Source organism: Anomalospiza imberbis, chromosome 5, assembly GCF_031753505.1.
Source record: "Anomalospiza imberbis isolate Cuckoo-Finch-1a 21T00152 chromosome 5, ASM3175350v1, whole genome shotgun sequence".
NCBI classification, from domain to species: domain Eukaryota; kingdom Metazoa; phylum Chordata; class Aves; order Passeriformes; family Viduidae; genus Anomalospiza; species Anomalospiza imberbis.
The window spans coordinates 117,984-135,333 of record NC_089685.1 but is presented as its reverse complement, the minus strand read 5'-3'; the positions used below and the strand labels follow the sequence as shown (position 1 = coordinate 135,333).

The 17,350-nt window shown below is 60.8% G+C and overlaps 4 protein-coding genes across 7 annotated transcripts in view; 3 read left to right on the top strand and 1 right to left on the bottom strand.

Annotated features, from left to right (window-relative positions):
- The window catches only part of FLNC (filamin C), a 28,227-nt gene extending 27,225 nt beyond the window's left edge, over positions 1–1,002 (top strand). For both annotated transcript variants that reach the window (XM_068189289.1, XM_068189288.1), the window contains 2 exons: positions 234–443; positions 763–1,002. In XM_068189289.1, the coding sequence (XP_068045390.1) occupies positions 234–443; positions 763–950 (398 nt within the window). In that variant the 3' untranslated portion in view covers positions 951–1,002. The remainder of the gene's footprint in view (positions 1–233; positions 444–762) is intronic.
- Positions 1,003–2,354: 1,352 nt separating this feature from the next.
- Positions 2,355–3,994, top strand: ATP6V1F (ATPase H+ transporting V1 subunit F). Its single transcript, XM_068189285.1, has 2 exons — positions 2,355–2,696; positions 2,955–3,994. The coding sequence occupies exons 1-2, from the start codon at positions 2,539–2,541 to the stop codon at positions 3,154–3,156; spliced, it is 360 nt and encodes a 119-aa protein (XP_068045386.1). The 5' UTR covers positions 2,355–2,538; the 3' UTR covers positions 3,157–3,994.
- A 2,746-nt stretch (positions 3,995–6,740) lies between these two features.
- On the top strand, positions 6,741–12,094 carry LOC137473532 (acrosin-like). 3 transcript variants are annotated; one of them, XM_068189283.1, is made up of 5 exons: positions 6,741–6,936; positions 9,436–9,678; positions 9,848–10,107; positions 11,266–11,411; positions 11,528–12,094. In XM_068189283.1, the coding sequence occupies exons 1-5, from the start codon at positions 6,902–6,904 to the stop codon at positions 11,918–11,920; spliced, it is 1,077 nt and encodes a 358-aa protein (XP_068045384.1). In that variant the 5' UTR covers positions 6,741–6,901; the 3' UTR covers positions 11,921–12,094. The 3 variants fall into 3 exon arrangements, with proteins under 3 accessions (XP_068045384.1, XP_068045383.1, XP_068045382.1); XM_068189282.1 differs by lacking the exon at positions 6,741–6,936 and adding an exon at positions 8,959–9,244 and having other exon boundaries at positions 11,278–11,411; XM_068189281.1 differs by lacking the exon at positions 6,741–6,936 and adding an exon at positions 8,961–9,244.
- Positions 12,095–12,912: 818 nt separating this feature from the next.
- LOC137473533 (rab-like protein 2A) lies at positions 12,913–17,293 on the bottom strand. Its single transcript, XM_068189284.1, has 8 exons — positions 17,101–17,293; positions 16,967–16,996; positions 16,780–16,859; positions 15,475–15,554; positions 14,659–14,770; positions 13,945–14,042; positions 13,610–13,693; positions 12,913–13,354 (listed from the first exon to the last, which is right to left on the bottom strand). Exons 1-8 carry the CDS (start codon positions 17,250–17,252, stop codon positions 13,274–13,276), a joined length of 717 nt encoding a protein of 238 aa, XP_068045385.1. The 5' UTR covers positions 17,253–17,293; the 3' UTR covers positions 12,913–13,273.
- Positions 17,294–17,350: the final 57 nt, after the last annotated feature.

Sequence of the window (17,350 nt, the reverse complement as noted above, 5' to 3'; positions counted from 1 at the left end):
ATCCCCAGTGTGGGGTGACGAGGGGTCGATGATGGGCATGATGGAGGGCCACCCTGCAGGACCCCAGAGCGACATGAGTGGGGGGGTCCTGGGGGTGACGTGGTGTAGGAGCCCCAGGATGACATGATGGGTGTCCCAGGGGGAGGGGGGTTGTCCCCGAAAGATGTCCCCCGGAACGCTGTGAGGGGGGTGTCCCACGGTGGGGGCTGACCGTGTCCCCCGGTACTCCCCAGGCCCGCGGCTGTCGGGCGGGCACAGTCTGCACGAGACCTCGACAGTGCTGGTGGAGCCGGTGGTGAGGGCGGGCTCGCGGGGCCCCCCCGCCTTTGGGGGGGTCACCAAGGCCCCGTCAGATGCTGGGCAGGTGGTGGCCCGGGGGCCAGGGCTGGCAACCGCCCGCCTGGGCCACAAGAACCACTTCACCGTGGACTGCAGCAAGGCTGGTGAGGGCACTGGGGATCCTGGGGCGGCTGGGAGGGGGCATGGGGCTGGAAGGGCAGATGGGGGCTCAGCACGGTGGTCCGGGGGCTCCTAGGTGTCCTGTGAGGGCTTGGAGGAGAGGTGGTGGGTCTGTGGGGTGCTCAGGGAATTCTGGGGAGTCTTGAGAAAGGATGGGGTAGGCGAAAGGGGGGCCTGGGTGTCCTGGGAGGGGATGGGGTGGGTGAGTGGGGCAGTCCGGTGGAGGGTCTGGGATGCGAGGGGGGAGGTTCGGGGTGACCCTGGGGTCTCACGCTCATGCTCACCCTGCCCGTGTCCCCCCAGGCACAAACATGCTGCTGGTGGGGGTGCACGGTCCCAAGGCCCCGTGCGAGGAGGTGCACGTGAAGCACGAGGGGAACCGCGTGTACACGGTGACCTACAGCGTGCGGGAGCGCGGCGAGTACGTGCTGCTGCTGCGCTGGGGCGACCGTGACGTCCCGGGGAGCCCCTTCCGTGTCACCGCGGCCTGAGACCCCCGGAGCCGGGGGGCGCGGGCCCGGCAATAAAGCATTGGGAGAGGAACGGCGTCCGAGTGGTGACTGGGGACACTCACACGGCGGGGCTGGGAGCGGGCCAGGGACCGGGGGCACTCTGGGGAAGGACAACAGCTCTAGGGGTGTCCTGAGCAAGACACCGCCATTCTGGGGTGTGCACAACAGCACAGGAGGGTTTGGGGGTGGTCCTGGGGGTCCGGAGCAGGATGGTGGGGCCTGGGGAGGTTCCAGAGCAGGACATCCTGGTCCTGGGGAATGGGGGGATTCTGGGGGCTGCAGGATGGGATAATGAAGGCCCGTTGTGAGATGGTGGGGTCTGGAACAGAACACTGGAGGTGGCCTGGGAGGGTCTGGAGCAGAATGCCCGAGTCCTAAGGGGGTCCAAGGGGGTTCCATGGCAGAACAGCCCGGGGGGCTCGGGGGGTCCAAGGGGGTTCCATGGCAGAACAGCCCGGGGGATCCAAGGGGGTTCCATGGCAGAACAGCCCGGGGGGCTCGGGGGGTCCAAGGGGGTTCCATGGCAGAACAGCCCGGGGGGCTCGGGGGGTCCAAGGGGGTTCCATGGCAGAACAGCCCGGGGGGCTCGGGGGGTCCAAGGGGGTTCCATGGCAGAACAGCCCGGGGGGCTCGGGGAGTCCAAGGGGGTTCCATGGCAGAACAGCCCGGGGGGGTCCAAGGGGGTTCCATGGCAGAACAGCCCGGGGGGCTCGGGGGGTCCAAGGGGGTTCCATGGCAGAACAGCCCGGGGGGCTCGGGGGGTCCAAGGGGGTTCCATGGCAGAACAGCCCGGGGGGGTCCAAGGGGGTTCCATGGCAGAACAGCCCGGGGGGTCCAAGGGGGTTCCATGGCAGAACAGCCGGGGGGTCCAAGGGGGTTCCATGGCAGAACAGCCCGGGGGGGTCCAAGGGGGTTCCATGGCAGAACAGCCCGGGGGGGTCCAAGGGGGTTCCATGGCAGAACAGCCCGGGGGGCTCGGGGAGTCCAAGGGGGTTCCATGGCAGAACAGCCCGGGGGGTCCAAGGGGGTTCCATGGCAGAACAGCCGGGGGGCTCGGGGGGTCCAAGGGGGTTCCATGGCAGAACAGCCGGGGGGCTCGGGGGGTCCAAGGGGGGTCCATGGCAGAACAGCCGGGGGGCCCGGGGGGCTCAGGGGTCCCGGCCAGCGCGCTCCGGGCTGCCTGCGGGGCCCGTGCCGTCCGGTAGGGGGCGCAGTGCAGGGCAGCGCCCCGCGTCCCCTCAAGGACACGGCGCGCTGCGCATGCGCGCTGTGCGGGGCGGGGCCGGCGGGAGGGGCGCGGCCAGCGAGGGGCGGGGCTGCTCACGGCGGTGGGCGGGGCCTGGCCGCGTTGCCGGGCAGCGGCGGGCGGGGCGCTCCGGCAGCGCCGGCGGAAGCCGGAAGCGGCGGCGGGTCCCGGTCGGTCCCGGCGCGTCCCGGTCCGTCCCGGTCCCCACAGCCGCTCCCGGCGGCGCACCCCCACCCCGCCGGCTCCCGGCAGCGGCTTTCCCAGCAGCGGCTTTCCCAGCGTCCCTGTCCCGGCGGATTCCGTTCCCGGCGGGCCCTGGGCATGGCGGGCCGCGGGAAGCTGATCGCGGTGATGGGCGACGAGGACACGGTGACCGGGTTTCTGCTGGGCGGCATCGGGGAGCTGGACAAGCACCGGCGGCCCAACTTCCTGGTGGTGGAGAAGGAAACAAGCCTGGCGGAGATCGAGGAGACGTTCCGGTGTGTGGGGGCGAGGCGGCCTGCGCGGGGCCTGGAGGGCTCAGTAGCGTGCGGGGGTGCCCGAGGGCTCCCTGTGGTGGCCTTGCGAGTCCCCCTGGGCTCTGAGGGGGATCCCGGCAGGCCTGGAGGGGAGGCAGAGGCTGGCAGGAGTCTCGGGTCAGGGTGCCGGGAGTGCTGAGGGGATCGGGGGCCCGAGGAGCGTGGGGCGCCCGCGGTGGGCGCTCTGTGCCGCTCATGCTCCCTTTTTCCCGTTGGCAGGGGTTTCCTGGCGCGGGAGGACGTGGGCATGATCCTGATCTCGCAGGCGCTGGCGGAGCAGATCCGGCCGGCGGTCGCAGCTCATGCCCGGGCGCTGCCCGCGGTGCTCGAGATCCCCTCCAAGGACCACCCCTACGACCCGGCCCGGGACTCGGTGCTGCGCCGCGCCCGCGGGCTCTTCGCGCCTGATGAGCTGCGATGAAGCCCCCCCGGACCCCCCGGCCCCTCCCCACACCCCCCCAGATCCCACTCTGAGCTCCCCCAGACAGTTCCCTGACACCCCCCGTGTGTGCAAGCCCCCTGGCGCGCCCAAACTGTCCCCTGCCCGTGGCCTCTGCACACCCAGCCACGGGTGACAGGCACCCCCAGACAGTCCCCGGTGCCTTCCCAGCACCCCCAAACAGTCCTCCACCACTCCCCCATCTTCTTCACACTCGACCACCTGTGGTAGCCCTCCCTGGTACCCCAAAAGAGCTCCTGGCACCCACGGGGTCACAAGGCAGGCCTGCGGGTCTCCACCCCAGGGAAACCCACCCAGGGGCCGTTGTGCCCCGTGCCTGGGGGTCCCCTCCCCAAGAAGTCCCCAGCCCATCCCAGGGTGCTGCTGGGGGGTCCCTGGGGTTCCCAGGGTGTTCTTCGGGTGCTGGGGAGCTGTGGTTGCCCCGTGGGTCTGAGGGTGACACGGGGAACCTGGCGTGTCTCTGAGGGTGCCTGGGGCTGCCACAGGGGCCCTGAGGGTGACCCATGACTGTGTCTCAGCCGTGTCCCGTGATGGGGAAGTGCCACCACCGTATCCTGCTGAATCCTGCCAGGTCCTGCCTGTAGGCAGGGAGGGACACCGGGGAGGGGGGAAAGGAGCACCCCAAGGACACTGGGAGTTGTCACTGTGACCTTGTCACCATTCCCCCAGCTCCTCCCCAGCCTCCTTAGCCCCAGCAGAACCTGGGGGGAAGGTTATTTATTGTCCTCCCCCAGTGCCCAAGTGTCATTTGTGTCCCTGTGTGTCTCCCTGGCAGTGTCCCCAACATGTGCTGACACCACTCATTGTCTGCTCTGCTCTGTGGGGTGCTGTGGGCAATGGGACATGGTGGGGACAGAAATGGGGGGGACGTGGCACAGGGACACGCAGTGGGGCACGGGAGATGTGGAGGGCTCAGAGCACAGGAGCACCCTGAGACCCCCCCCCATAACCCCCACCCTCGGGGGGACAGCAGGGGTGAGCCCCCCATTCCCCACAGGGCCTGAGGGGCACTGGTCTGAGGGCTTGGGGGCCCCGTCCACCCAGCCCTGTCCTCATGTTTCTGTTGCCACCCTCCATGGCCCCATGGCCCCCCGCCTCCTCAGCAGCCCCTGCTGTGCCCCTGCAGACACGGGTGACACCTGGAGGGAGGTTGAGGGGAACCCACATCTCTGCGGGCCCGGGTGGTGGCCGTGCTGGGGACATGCGGTGGGCGGTGGGCACGGGTGGACATGGACGCAGTTGTCACAGATGTCCCACACACACAGTGCCACACACAGGTGTCTCACACACATACCACACATACAGACATTTACCACACACAGAATCCCAGAGCGGTGTGAGTGGGAAGGGCCCTCTGGTGATGATCCAGCTCAACTCCTGCCCAGGCAGGGTCACCTGGAGCAGGTGGCACTTGTCCAGGTGGGTTAGGATGTCTCCATGGAGGGACACCCCTCACCCTCCTGGGCAGCTGTCCCAGGGCTTGGCCTTTCCATGGTGCAGGGAAGTTGTGCCTCATGGTGAGCTCAGGGCCTGACTCCTCGTCCTGCCCCGGGACCACGGGGCTGGGTCTGGCACCGTCCTCATAACCTGGGGAGGTCTGGGGTTGGCGGGATCCCCCTTCAGGTATTTGTATGGATTGGTGCAGTCCCCTCAGGTGAGGGATTAGTGTGGACACGTGAGCAGCAGTCCAAAGCTCCACGTGGAATCAGGAGCCCTGGCAGCCCGTCAGGCACAGAGGGGGACATTGCCAGGAGCAGGGGGAGATCCAAATGGCTCCAGGCAGCGCAGGTGACCCAGAGTGTGGTGACTGGGGCAGGCAAACAGCACATGGAGCAGCAGGACATGGCGTGGCAGCTCAAGCAGCAGGATTTGTAGGAGGGCACAGCCACCCTCCTGACTCTTGAGGTGAGCTCCCCTCAGGTGGGTATTGGTTTTTTCACTTGTCCAACTTGATTACACCCATCAGTAGTTCACACACCAACAAAAGCCATTGCTGGCAGGAGCGGGGAGAAGCGGACAGAGCTCCCCAAGAAACACCAGGATGCAGGGAGTGCATGAGCCTACTGTTACTGCTGGAGGACAGTGGAAACAGCACTGCATGTGGTGTGGACAGGTGGAGATCTTACAGAGGAGGTGGGGAGGCTGAGGATTATCAAGGAGTGCCAAGGAGAAGCAGACTGGTGGAGTTGCACCCTTCCGTCCAGGAGAGAAATGCAGTGCATGAAAGCTCAGCAAGAGTCAAGAGTAGCCCTGACCCTCTTGCCATCAGGCAGGAGGAGACCTAAAAGCTGGGGAATGGAAACAGGTCCCTGATTAGGGAGGTAGCAGAATCCCCTCCTGGCTTCCCTCGCCTTCCCAGGTGCCCTTACAGAGCCGGTATGAGGTCCTGGATTTTGAGGGTAAGACAGTTTGGAGAAGAAAGTCTACTTGGTGGGTCTCCCAGATCAGTGCAGTCACTGGAATAGATCACAACTACCGTTATTAAGGAAAAAAGAAGGGTAGTTGTAGTGGGTGATTCACTTCCGAGGGGGGCCGAGGACCCTGTATGCCAGCCAGACCCATCCCACAGGGAAGTCTTCTGTCCCCTGAGGCCCAGGCAGGGGACATTGCTGAGAGACTCCCTGCACTAATTCAGCCCCACCAGCTGCTGCCCACTGCTCATTGTCCTGATGAGAGAAGTACCAGGGTAACAAAAAAGGACTTCAAGGCACTGGGTTGCCTGGTTGAAGGGACAAGAGCACAAGGTACAAGAGGTGGTGGTCTTGATTCCTTTGGTAGTAGGGATGAATGCCAAAATGAACAGGAAAACCCATGGGATCAAAATGTAGCTTAAAGACTGGTGCCATTGTGGAATTTTGGGTTTTTTGAACGAGGTGATTTGTATAGCACCAATCTGGAGAGAGATGGGTTTCACCTCTAGAAGAGGCAAAAGGGTTCCAACCTGTGATTTGGCAGGGCTGATTGAGAGGGCTTTAAACTAGGTTTGCAGGGAGAGGGGGATGAGAGCACACTCACTAGAGATGAAGCTGAGGGCAGCAGGCCAGTGCTGGGGAGAAATCGATAGCACAGCTAAAGTGCATCTACACCAGTGCAGCAGAGTGGGCAGCACAGGAGGAGCTGGAGGCCATGGTGCAGCAGCAAAGCTCTGATGTAGTTGCTGTCGTGGAACTGTGAGGAGATGACTCCATGACTGGAACGCTGCAGTGGATGGCTTCAAGCTCTTCAGAAGGGACAGGTAAAGCGGGAGAGGTGGTGTGATGACTCTGTACATTAAGGGAGGGTTTTGGCTGTCTGGAGTTTAGTGGCAGTGATGAAAAGGTCAACTGGTTATGGGTGAGAATCCAGGGGAAGGCTGGCAAGGCAGATATCCTGGTGGGGGTCTGTTCTAGACCACCCAATCAGGATGAAGAGGCAGATGAATTATTCTGTAAAGTGCTGGCTGATGTTTTTGTGGTTGCCAGCTCTTGTTCTTGTGGGAGTCTTTAACGTGCTGGATGTCTGCTGGAAGCAACACAGTGGAGAGGAGACAGTCTGAGAGACAGTCTGAGACAATTCCACATTCCTGGAATGTGTGGAAGAGAACTTCTGGCTCAGCGGCTGAGCAGCCCACCAAGGGTGGGGCCCCACTGGACCTGCTGTTTGCAGACTGAGAGGGGCTGCTGGAAGATGTGGTGGTCGGAGCCATCTTGGGCACAGTGACCGTGAAATGAAGGAGTTTTCAATCCTGGGTGAAGTAACAAGGTGCATCAACAAAACCTCTACACTGGACTGTCAGAGGGTGAATTTCAGCCAGTTTGGAACACTGATTTGGACAGTCCCTTGGGAAGCAGCCCTTAAAAACAAAGGGTCCCAGGAAGGCTGGGCATACATCAGGAAGGAAACCTTTAAGGTGCAGGAGCAGCCTGTCCCTGTGTGCCTAAAAAGAGCTGGTGGGGAAGAAGTGATTGTCCCCCTGAACTTGGCATTGGTGAGGCCACACCTCGAGTCCTGTGTCCATTTCTTAGCCCCTCTGTTCAAGAAGGACATGGAGGGGCTGGAGTGTGTCCAGAGAAGGCAACATAGCTGGGAAGGGTCTAGAGGGTGAATCCTATGAGGAGCAGCAGAGGGAGCTGGAGAGGCTCAGCCTGGAGAAAAGGAGGCTCAGGGGGAACCTTCTCACTCTCCAGAACTCCCTGACAGGACAGCGGTGCCAGGGGAGGCTCAGCCTCCCAGGGAACAAAGGACAGGACAAGAGGGAGTGGCCTCAAGTTATGCCAGAAGAGGTTCAGGATGAACTTCAAGAAAAATTTCTTCATGGAAAGGTGGTCAGGCATTGGAAGGGGCTGCCCCATGGAGTCCCAGTCCCTGGAGGTGTCCAAGGAACAACTCAGTGGTCTGGTCTGGTTGACAAGGTGGAGACCAGGCATGGGTTGGACTCTATGATCTGGGAGGCCTTCTCTAGTGTAATTAATTCTGTGGTTCTTCATGATTCTGTGATTTGAGATATTTGTATGGATTGATGGAATCCACTCTCAGCCTTCTCCAGACTAACCAGGCCAAGCTCTGCAGTCTCTCCTCGTCAACAGACTTGCTCCAGGCCCTGAATCATCTTTGTGGCCTCCTTGACCATCTCCAGCAGCTCCTTGTCTTTCCTGAGTTGTGGAGCCCAGAACAGCCTCACGTGGGCAGGGCAGAGGGGCAGGATCACCCCCCTGCCCTGCAGGCCACACGCTGTCCAACACCCCTGTGATGTCCCACCCAAAGGGGAAGGGAGAACCTGGGATCACAGATGTGCAGAAAGAATTTAATATCTTTATGAATGACAAGGATGAAGGGAGGGAGTGCCCCCTCAGCAGGTTTGCAGGTGACACCATGCTGAGTGGAACAGGTTGCCCCCTCAGGGACCTGGACAGGCCCAAGTGGTGGCCTGCGGGAACCTCATGAGGTTTGACAAGACCAAGTGCAGATGCTGCACCTGGGGCAACCTTTGGAATCCATTCCAGGCTTGGAATGAGCAGATGGGGGAGTCCTGGGAGAAGGACTTGGGGGTGCTGGTGGATGAGGGGCTGGACATGACCCAGCCCAAAACCCTCCTCTCCTGGGCTCATCCCATAGCATGGGCAGCAGGGGATTCTCTTGGATTGTGCTGTGTGAGGGCAATCAGGCACGCTGACCGCCTTCCATCCAGAGAGCAACAACTGTATTTTCCCCTATAATTTCATACTGTTATCTTTTTACCCTCAGCCATCCTCCCACAAAATACTTCAAGAAATTATGGAGGAAACAATGTAAACTTTTATTTCTCAAGGTATTAAATCAAAGTCAGATGCCTTTCTGAAATGGATGCAAATAAACATATGTAAAAGGTGAATGTAGGTGAATTAGCAGAGCACTGCTGTTTTGCAGTAAGGATTACCACATTTAAAATATTCATTCAGGGTGGGAAGAAGGGTTGACAGGCTGAGTGAGTTATGGCTGCTCAGCCTGGAGAACAGAAGGTTCCAGGGAGACTTTGGTGCCCCTTCCAGTACTTAAAGGGGGCTTAGAAAAAGGCTGGAGGGGTACCTTGGACAAGAGCGTGTAGTGATAGGACACAAGAAAAATGGCTTTAAGCTGAAGGTGGGCAGATTTAGAGTAGGTGTTAGGAAGGAATTCCTAGCTGTGAGGGTGGGCAGGCCTGGCACAGGGTGCCCAGAGCAGCTGGGGCTGCCCCTGGATCCCTGGCAGTGCTCAAGGCCAGGCTGGACAGGGCTTGGAGCAACCTGGAATAGGCACTGGGTGGTCATTAATGACTTTAAAGTCCCTTCCACTCAGACCATTCCATGTCTCTATGACTCTGTGCTGCCCCTCCCTGCCATGCCCAGCACTCAGAACCGTCCCCTCTGTGACAGCGGCCCTGGCCCGGGCACTGTGAGCACCACGAGGGCTGTGGGTGCTGTGGCGGTGGCCGCACCAGAGGTGACAGCTCTGCCCTGCCTCTGCCACCTGCGCTGGCACCGATGGCTCTTCTGTGGCTGCTTGTCCTGCTGGCCCTGGCCAGGCCTGTGTGGGCCACCTGGGACACCTGCAGGTCAGTGGTCCCAAGCTCTGGGAGGGAGCAGGAGGAACACTTGGGGACTTCCCTGGCAGAACTGTGGGGAAAGATGCCCCTCGAGGTTCTCTGGCCCTGCTGCTGCCCAGCACCAGGTGGGACTTTCAGCCTGAGCAGCAGCAGGGCAGCAGCAGCCACCAAGCAGGGCAGTGATGGCTCTGTGCTTCCAGAGGCACCTGCGGGCTCCGGCCCTTGGCCTCTGACCACAGCTCTGCAGTTCTCGACTACGACTCCATGACCTCTGCTGCTGGCACGTCCCGTGTTGTGGGCGGCACCGGCGTCCAGCCAGGGGCCTGGCCCGGCATCGTCAGCATCCAGGCCACCTGGGAGAACGGCACGTGGCACATGTGCTCGGGTGTCCTCCTCAGCTCCCAGTGGGTGCTCACGGTCGCACACTGCTTCGCCAGGGCCGGGTAAGAAACAGCAGGGACAGAGATGTCCCCAGAGCAGGGCCAGGCGCCCGGCTCACAGCACCACGTGCCGCTTCCCTGTCCGCCTCGGGAAGCAGAAGGCCGGGAAATGCCGGGCTGCTGCAGCCCGTGGCTCTGCTCCCTGTCACCCCTCTGTCCATCTACTCCCCAGGGGCATCTCCGTGTGGAAGGTGGTGATGGGGGCCACAGATCTGACTCAGATGGGCCCCGAGGCTGCGGTGAGACGCATCCAGAGGCTCCTGGTGCACCAGCACTACGTGGCTGCCACGGCCAGGAACGACATCGCCCTGCTGGAGCTGGAGCAGCCCGTGGAGTGCAGTGACTACATCCAGCTGGGCTGCGTGCCCGACGCCTCGCTCAGGGTCTCGGAGCTGAAATCCTGCTACATCGCCGGCTGGAACTTTGCCAGAGGTGAGCTCCCCAACAGGATGTGTGCTCCGAGGGCGAGCTGGGCACCCGGGGGCACGGGCTGGGCACCCTGGGGACATGGACTGGGCACAGACAGGGACATGGACTGGGCACAGACAGGGACACGGACTGGGCACCCTGGGGACACGGCCTGGGCACAGACAGGGACACGGACTGGGCACAGACAGGGACACGGGCTGGGCACAGACAGGGACATGGACTGGGCACCCTGGGGACATGGACTGGGCACCCAGGGGACACGGACTGGACACAGACAGAGACATGGACTGGGCACCCAGGGGACATGGACTGGGCACCCTGGGGACATGGACTGGGCACGCCGGGGCACGGACTGGGCACAGACAGGGACATGGACTGGGCACCCTGGGGACATGGACTGGGCACAGACAGGGACATGGACTGGGCACAGACAGGGACACGGACTGGGCACCCTGGGGACATGGACTGGGCACAGACAGGGACATGGACTGGGCACCCTGGGGACATGGACTGGGCACAGACAGGGACATGGACTGGGCACAGACAGGGACACGGACTGGGCACAGACAGGGACATGGACTGGGCACCCCGGGGACACGGACTGGGCACCCTGGGGACAGGGACTGGGCCCAGACAGGGACACGGACTGGGCACAGACAGGGACACGGCCTGGGCACAGACAGGGACATGGACTGGGCACAGACAGGGACAGGGACTGGGCACAGACAGGGACATGGACTGGGCACCCTGGGGACATGGACTGGGCACAGACAGGGTCCGGCCGCAGGACGTCAGCGGGGCCGGGCTCGGAGCAGCCCGGGCTGGGGGAAGGAGTCCCCTCCAAGACAGGGCATGGAACGGGATGAGCTGTAAGGTCCCTGCTCCCCCAAACAATTCCTGCTGGCCCTGTGAAGCCTCGGCAGAGGTGGGTCTGGCCCCTTCCCCAGGCCAACAGCAGGGACACAGCTGGACAGCATCGCTCCTGGGGAAGGGGCAGGGACACAGCTGGACAGCATCGCTCCTGGGGAAGGGGCAGGGACACAGCTGGACAGCATCGCTCCTGGGGAAGGGGCAGGGACAGGCCCGGGAAGGGCTGAGCCCCAGACAGGGAAAGGGATGGGTACCAAGCTGCTGGGGGCTCATTCCCCTCTGTGCCCACAGCTCTGGGAAGAGGCATGGTGCTGCAGGAGTCCAAGGTCCAGCTCATGGACACGGAGCTCTGCAACAGCAGCCCATGGTATGCAGGGGCTGTTCATTCTGACAACCTGTGTGCTGGGTACCCGCAGGGTGGCATTGACACCTGCCAGGTAGGAGCATGTGATGAGTCCCTCATCCCCCACGCACAGCCCAGCCTGTCCCCTGTCCACCCCTCCCTTCCCCAAAGCAGCCCCCCACAGTCCCTGCGCCATCTCTCCTGGCACAGGGGGACAGCGGGGGTCCCCTCGTCTGCAAGGACAACAGAGCCGACTACTTCTGGCTGGTGGGATTGAACAGCTGGGGAAGAGGCTGTGACAGAGCCAGGCACCCTGGGATCTACACCTCCACTCAGCACTTCTACAACTGGATCCTGCTCCAGACGGGCCTGAGCCCAGCAGAAAGAGCTGGTCCTGCACCGGAGCCAGTCATCACCTCGGCCCCTGAGGAGGAGCCAGAGGAACCAGAGGAACATATCAGCTTGAACCCTGAGTACAGCCAGAGACCAGCAGTGACATCCTCAGGCACGTCACTGCCCATGGCATTCCCCCACCAGATCCTGGTGCAATTCCGGAATCTGCTGCAGGAGTTCCTGCAGTTTCGGAAGGACAAAACAGCCTGAGCAGCAGCGGGATGAGCAGGATCCATGGCTACAGTGGATCACGGCATTTCCTGCTGGGCCAAAGGTAGCCATGGGGCCAGAGGCTTCTCTGTCCTGCCCACGCTGCTGCACTGTGGCCACAGCGATGCTGACGTGACCGAGGTGTTGAAGTAAAGTTTCTGTGTCCACCATTAACCGTGTTTTCAGCCCTGCTCAGTGCACCCGCAGGCTCACAGAGTCCCTGCTCTGTCTGTCCATCTGCTGTGCTGTTCACATTCATTCTTCAGCCTGGAGAGGGCTCCAGGGAAAACTCAGTGCCCCTTGCAGTGCCTGAAGCAGGTTACAATAGTGGGGGAGAGCGGTTTTTTGCATGGGCAGGGCATGATAGGACAAGGAGGAATGGATTAAATCTAGAGGAGGGGAGATTGGGATGAGGTGCTGGGAAGGAGTTTTTACTCAGGGGGTGATGAGGCCCTGGAACAGGGTGCCTAGAGAAGATGTGGCTGCCCCTGGATCCCTGGAAGTGTCCAAGGCCAGGCTGGACAGGACTTGGAGCAACCTGAGATAGTGGAAGGTGTCCCTGCCCGTGGCAGGGGGTGGAATGAGGTGACCTTTAAGGTACCTTTCAAATCGAACTATTCCATGATTCCGTGACTGTCTTAAGAGTGTGTGTGTGTATCCAGCTCTCTGGAATGCAGCATCTTGTGCACACACACACACACGACCATGGCCATGGCCACGTCCAACAAGCTGGGACAGAACCAGCCCCTCGGTGTGAGCCCACCTGTGTCAGCTGTACGGACCTGGAAGGAGAAACCTCCTGTGCTCAGCAGCCCCTGGGATCTGGCTGTTCTGGGCCAGAACAGGGACAGCAGCCCAGGGATGGGCAGCAGAGGTCATGGGGGGACTAAGGCAGCACTGGCTCAGCTGGGAGCAGGCTGGGCTGGCCTGTGGCCTTAAACCACCTGGGACCTGCCTCCTTACAGCAGCAGTGCAGGGAGGATGCCATCTCATAGCTTTGTAAAAAATATCCTTTAGTGTTTGCTTTCTGCAGCAGGTACCACTACAACGCCTGGGCAGGATCCCTCCTGCAGGTCCAGCATGGCTCACTTCTAGGCAGCTCTGTCCTGAAGGAGCACTAGGAATGAGCCACCATCCATGTGGAACCATGTGAATTCTCCCATCCCTCCTCCTGAGCGAAATGTGCAGCAGTGAGGGCCAAGCCAATGAAGATCCTGCCCAGGTAGGCTCCCACAAGAAGAGAAGAGGCCCAGCTGCCCATCACCACAGCTCTAGGGCATAAGAAGCATCACTGTCCTCCATGCAGGCCCCAGAAGTCCAGAGCCAAGGGTAAAACAGGCTCAGGGGCCAGGCCTAGGCAGATGAGGGCTCCTCTTCAGTGCAGCTCTTCCCTTCATTTGACAAATCCTTGCTTGTGTTCTGCAGGTCAAAGCTCTGGAAAGGAGCAGGACAAGGAACTGCTGAGAAATGACACAGACTGCAACAACTGTATCTGCTGTGGCTCTTTTAGACTCTGCCTAGGGCAGTGAGAGCTCTTGCGATGGTTTCCACTCCCCCCTCCCGGCCCAGACGGAGCAGCACACAAAGCCCAGCAGAGGGCAAAGCTTCCCGTGCTGCACAAGGGGGGAAAAGGGCACAACTGCTCCTCCGACAGGACTCAGGGTGGAGCAGGGACAGAGCCTTCCCTACCTCCAGCTCCCGCAGGACCTCGTCCATGAAGTCTCCCGAGTGCTGTTTGTAAGCCACAGCCAGTCTGATGGCGTCGTTGAAGAGCTGGTGGGAAGGACAAGGCCCGTCACTCACGGGATGGGGCACACGGGCATTGGGTTTCTGTAGCAGATGGAGACTGTTCCCACATCCCAGGAGAAAAAAACCCTCTGCAGCTCTCCACAGCCACCAGCCTCTCACATGGAGCTGAAATGATGGACCATTTCCTGCTCTCTGTGCACACAGCAGCCCCCACGTCCCTGGGCTGCCAAGGGGCCTCATGGACACCAAGCCCAGCAGTCAAACGCCCATCTCACCTTCACCACGTTGGTGCCATCGGCAGCAGACACAAAGTAAAAGGGCAAACTGAACTTCCGGGCAAAATTGAAGCTTTTCTGGGTCACCTTCATATCCGCTGAGGCAGACAAAGAAGACATGGTCAGTCAGACATGGCAGGAGGTCCAGAAGGTGGGTGCCTTCTGTGTGACATGTCAGCCCCTGCTGAGCCAGACAAGCCACAGCCCTGTGACAGCAACTGCGAAGGGCTGGCTAGCATTCCCCATGGGAGGGAACCTTCCAGCCTCCTGCAGAGCCAGGTGAACAGTTCTGTCAGCAGGTACATTGAGACACTTCAGCACAGAGGAGTCTGTGCAGGCTGAAGGAGCACCAAGGCCATCCCTGACTGATCCAGGGAAGCCACAGAACAGCATTTGCTTTCTTTTGCTGCCATTTTTGATCAGGTGCTACTCCAATCACTTTTGGGTTCTTGATGGATATAATAGGCAGTGTGGTAAGGACAGAACTGGAAGAAAATGCTTGAATAAAACTGAAATGGATGAAATTTGCACTTTTAATTGCTGGTGACACAGGACAAGCACCTGTGAGACAGCAGCTGAGGTCAGCACAGGACCCAGCCCTGCAGGACTGAGGAAATCCTCTGGACCCAACAGACAAGGGATGTTTGTTCTCAGTAAGGACAGGAGTGAATCCCACCATGACTCTGGCAAGCTGGGAACAGAAGGCACACTCACCATCAATCTTGTTGGCCACTACAATGCACGGAATCTCTGGGCGGAATTCCCTCAGCTCCTTGTACCAGCTGTTCAGGTTCTTGTAGGTGACCTTCCGCTGCACATCAAACACCTTCCAAGAGAAAACCACCTATCCCGGGGCCAGCCAGCACGGCTGACTGACCCAGGACAGCTCTGACCAATCTGTGGGGCCAACCCAGGACAGCTCCGACCAACACAAGGACAGAATCCAGAATGTTCCCGTAAAGACAAGACAGAGGGAACTGGGCGTTATTGGAAAGGGTGAAAGAGAAAGGGACAGTATTGCCAAGCCCAGCCAGCAGGAAACACCCTCTTGATTTCCTTTCCACTGTCCTGTGTCCCCTGCAAGTCCCTGCCACCCACACAGGGAGCTGGCACTGGGAACAGCTTCTGCCAAGTAGGATCAGATGTGGCCTCCTCTGTTCTGACAACTAAACCACAATGAAAATCACTGGTGGAACAGTGGAAAGTGAGAGTGACAGGACAAACCAGGAGATCTGAGCAGGAGAGGAGCCAACAAAACCGGCAACAGGGGCAAACATGGGGATACTGAGAAGACAGCAGAGCCAGGGGATAGAGGAAAAGTGCTACCAGGAGAGACAGGCCAGAGTTAACAGGTCCATCTACAGGGGGTTTATCTGGTGAGAGAAGAAAGAGCAATCTAGGAAAGTTTTTTTAAACCACTGGAAGAGAGAAGGAACACACGGCAACGTAACCATAAAAGTAACACAAAGGCCAGGTGCCACTGAGACCATTCTGTGCCCAAATCCCACAGTCCAGCTGAGACCCCCTCACCATGATGCAGGCATGGGCCTGGTGGTAGTAGGAGGCGTGCATGCTCCGGAACCGTTCCTGGCCCGCCGTGTCCCAGAAGTCTGTAACACAAAACCAGCTCACAATGACACGACTTGCTGAGCTCTGTTTTTCTCACAACTTACACCCAGAAGGCAAAGCCCAGCCCACCTGCTCAGGGACACAAACTGAACTTCACCTCACCAATCTGAAACACCTCAGGGTTAAAAAGTTGTGCCAAACTGGGACCTTTCCTTGCTGGGCTCAGCTGTGGGCTGTGCTGGCACTAGCCATCAACAAAGGAGAAGCCACCAGTGACATGAGTTGTGTGGGACAGCAGGACCAAAACAGGCAGAAGTGCACAGAGCAGTAGCCATGTCTGGCATTCTGTCACTAGGGATGACAACGGGAAACTACCTAAAACTCCAGGAACTGCTGGACACTGATGATTTCTGACCCAGTGATGGTCAGCCGGGGCCCTGCCATGGGAAGTGCTCCAGCTCCTCTTGCAGATATCTGACTCCGCTCTCCCAGGGGCAGGAATCATTCTGAAGTGCTGAAGGTAAGTCAGCCAGAGGCAAACAGGTCCCAGTCCAAGCAGTTCTGTGTACACCAGATATCATGGGGCAAACCTGGACACGGCCGTGCCTTTTGCTGTTGGTGCAGCTCGGGTGGAGATCCCCCACCTCTCACTGGGTTTGTAGGTTCACATCTGGCTCTGGTTTGCTGCATAAACTGGCACAGCTTCAGTTAAGCACCTCAGTGTAGTCACACCTCTTGTCAGCTGGACCCAAGCGTGGTGCTGTACTCAGAGCCAAACGAGCCAGTTTCCTTAGGGATTCCTTTGCACTGATACTGTGACTGGACTCTGTGTCAGACCTACTGGACAGTGACTTTCTTAAACCGCCCAAATACAGACAGGTCCCCACCAGACCACATCTGCATTCACTGTCTGTGTGACAACAAAGATGTTGAGCAGTGTCAGCCCCAACTGCAGCGAGCCATGACCAGTGACTCCATGCGGTCATCCAGACCATTCTTCATCCTCCGACTGTCCACCCATCCATCCAACCCCCGTCTCTCGAGCTCAGAGTCCAGGACATCATGGGGACAGCGCCCTACATTTTGCCAAGCCTAAGGGGATGATGGCAGTCACTTTGCCCCCTCCACCAATGCTGCAGCCCCGTCCCAGAAGGGCACCAGATTTGTCACGATGCCGTTGTCTATCAGAACACGTAACGGGGATCTGCACTTCCCAGCTGTTCCCTCTGCCACGGCACCGCATGTCCCCGGGCTGGCCCCACTCACCCACGCGGACCTCCTGGCCGCCCACGCGGGCGCGGTGCTGGTACAGCGTCAGGGCGAACGTGGAGAGCTGCTGGGGGCGGCTGCGGCGCGTTAAGGAGCGCACCGAGAGGCGCGGACCGCGCTCCGCCGCGACCCGCGGGCCGGGCCGACCCCGCCTGCCCCGTGCCTGCCCCGCTGCCAAGGATACAAGCCATCGAGCAGGAACCGCTCCAGCAGCCTGCGGAGAGAGCACGTGCCGCCGTCAGCCGCGGCACCCGCCGCTGCCCGCCCGCTCCGCGGGACCCCCCGCCCGCACCCGCGGGACGCCCGCGCCCCACGCACTTGGACTTGCCCACGGCGCTGTCGCCCAGGCAGATGATCTTCACCGTCTCCTCAGCGCCGGCCGCGGCCTCATCCCGGGCCCCATCCCGGGCCCCATCCGGGGCTTCCTCCCGGGCCGCGGCCGGGCCCTGCCGCTCCGCCGCCGTCGCCATGGCAGCGCCTGCGCGTCCCCGCCGCCGCGCGACGCCTCCCGGCCCCGCCCCGGCCCCGCCCCATTCCCGGCCCCGCCCCATTCCCGGCCCCGCCCCAT

What these genes read in the sequence shown, in the direction of transcription:
- LOC137473533 (XM_068189284.1), bottom strand. Translation starts at nt 17,252, where the DNA reads ATGGCGACGGCGGCGGAGCGGCAGGGCCCGGCCGCGGCCCGGGAGGAA. An exon ending in CGGTTCCTGCTCGATGGCTT is followed by an intron (nt 16,860 to 16,966) that starts GTATCCTTGGCA and finishes AACGCGCCGCAG; the next exon opens with CCGCCCCCAGCAGCTCTCCA. An exon ending in AGGTCCTGCGGGAGCTGGAG is followed by an intron (nt 13,355 to 13,609) that starts GTAGGGAAGGCT and finishes GCTCCTTTCCAG; the next exon opens with AGCTTTGACCTGCAGAACAC.
- ATP6V1F (XM_068189285.1), top strand. Translation starts at nt 2,539, where the DNA reads ATGGCGGGCCGCGGGAAGCTGATCGCGGTGATGGGCGACGAGGACACG. An exon ending in GAGATCGAGGAGACGTTCCG is followed by an intron (nt 2,697 to 2,954) that starts GTGTGTGGGGGC and finishes TCCCGTTGGCAG; the next exon opens with GGGTTTCCTGGCGCGGGAGG.
- LOC137473532 (XM_068189281.1), top strand. Translation starts at nt 9,174, where the DNA reads ATGGCTCTTCTGTGGCTGCTTGTCCTGCTGGCCCTGGCCAGGCCTGTG. An exon ending in GCCACCTGGGACACCTGCAG is followed by an intron (nt 9,245 to 9,435) that starts GTCAGTGGTCCC and finishes CTGTGCTTCCAG; the next exon opens with AGGCACCTGCGGGCTCCGGC. An exon ending in GTGGCATTGACACCTGCCAG is followed by an intron (nt 11,412 to 11,527) that starts GTAGGAGCATGT and finishes CTCCTGGCACAG; the next exon opens with GGGGACAGCGGGGGTCCCCT.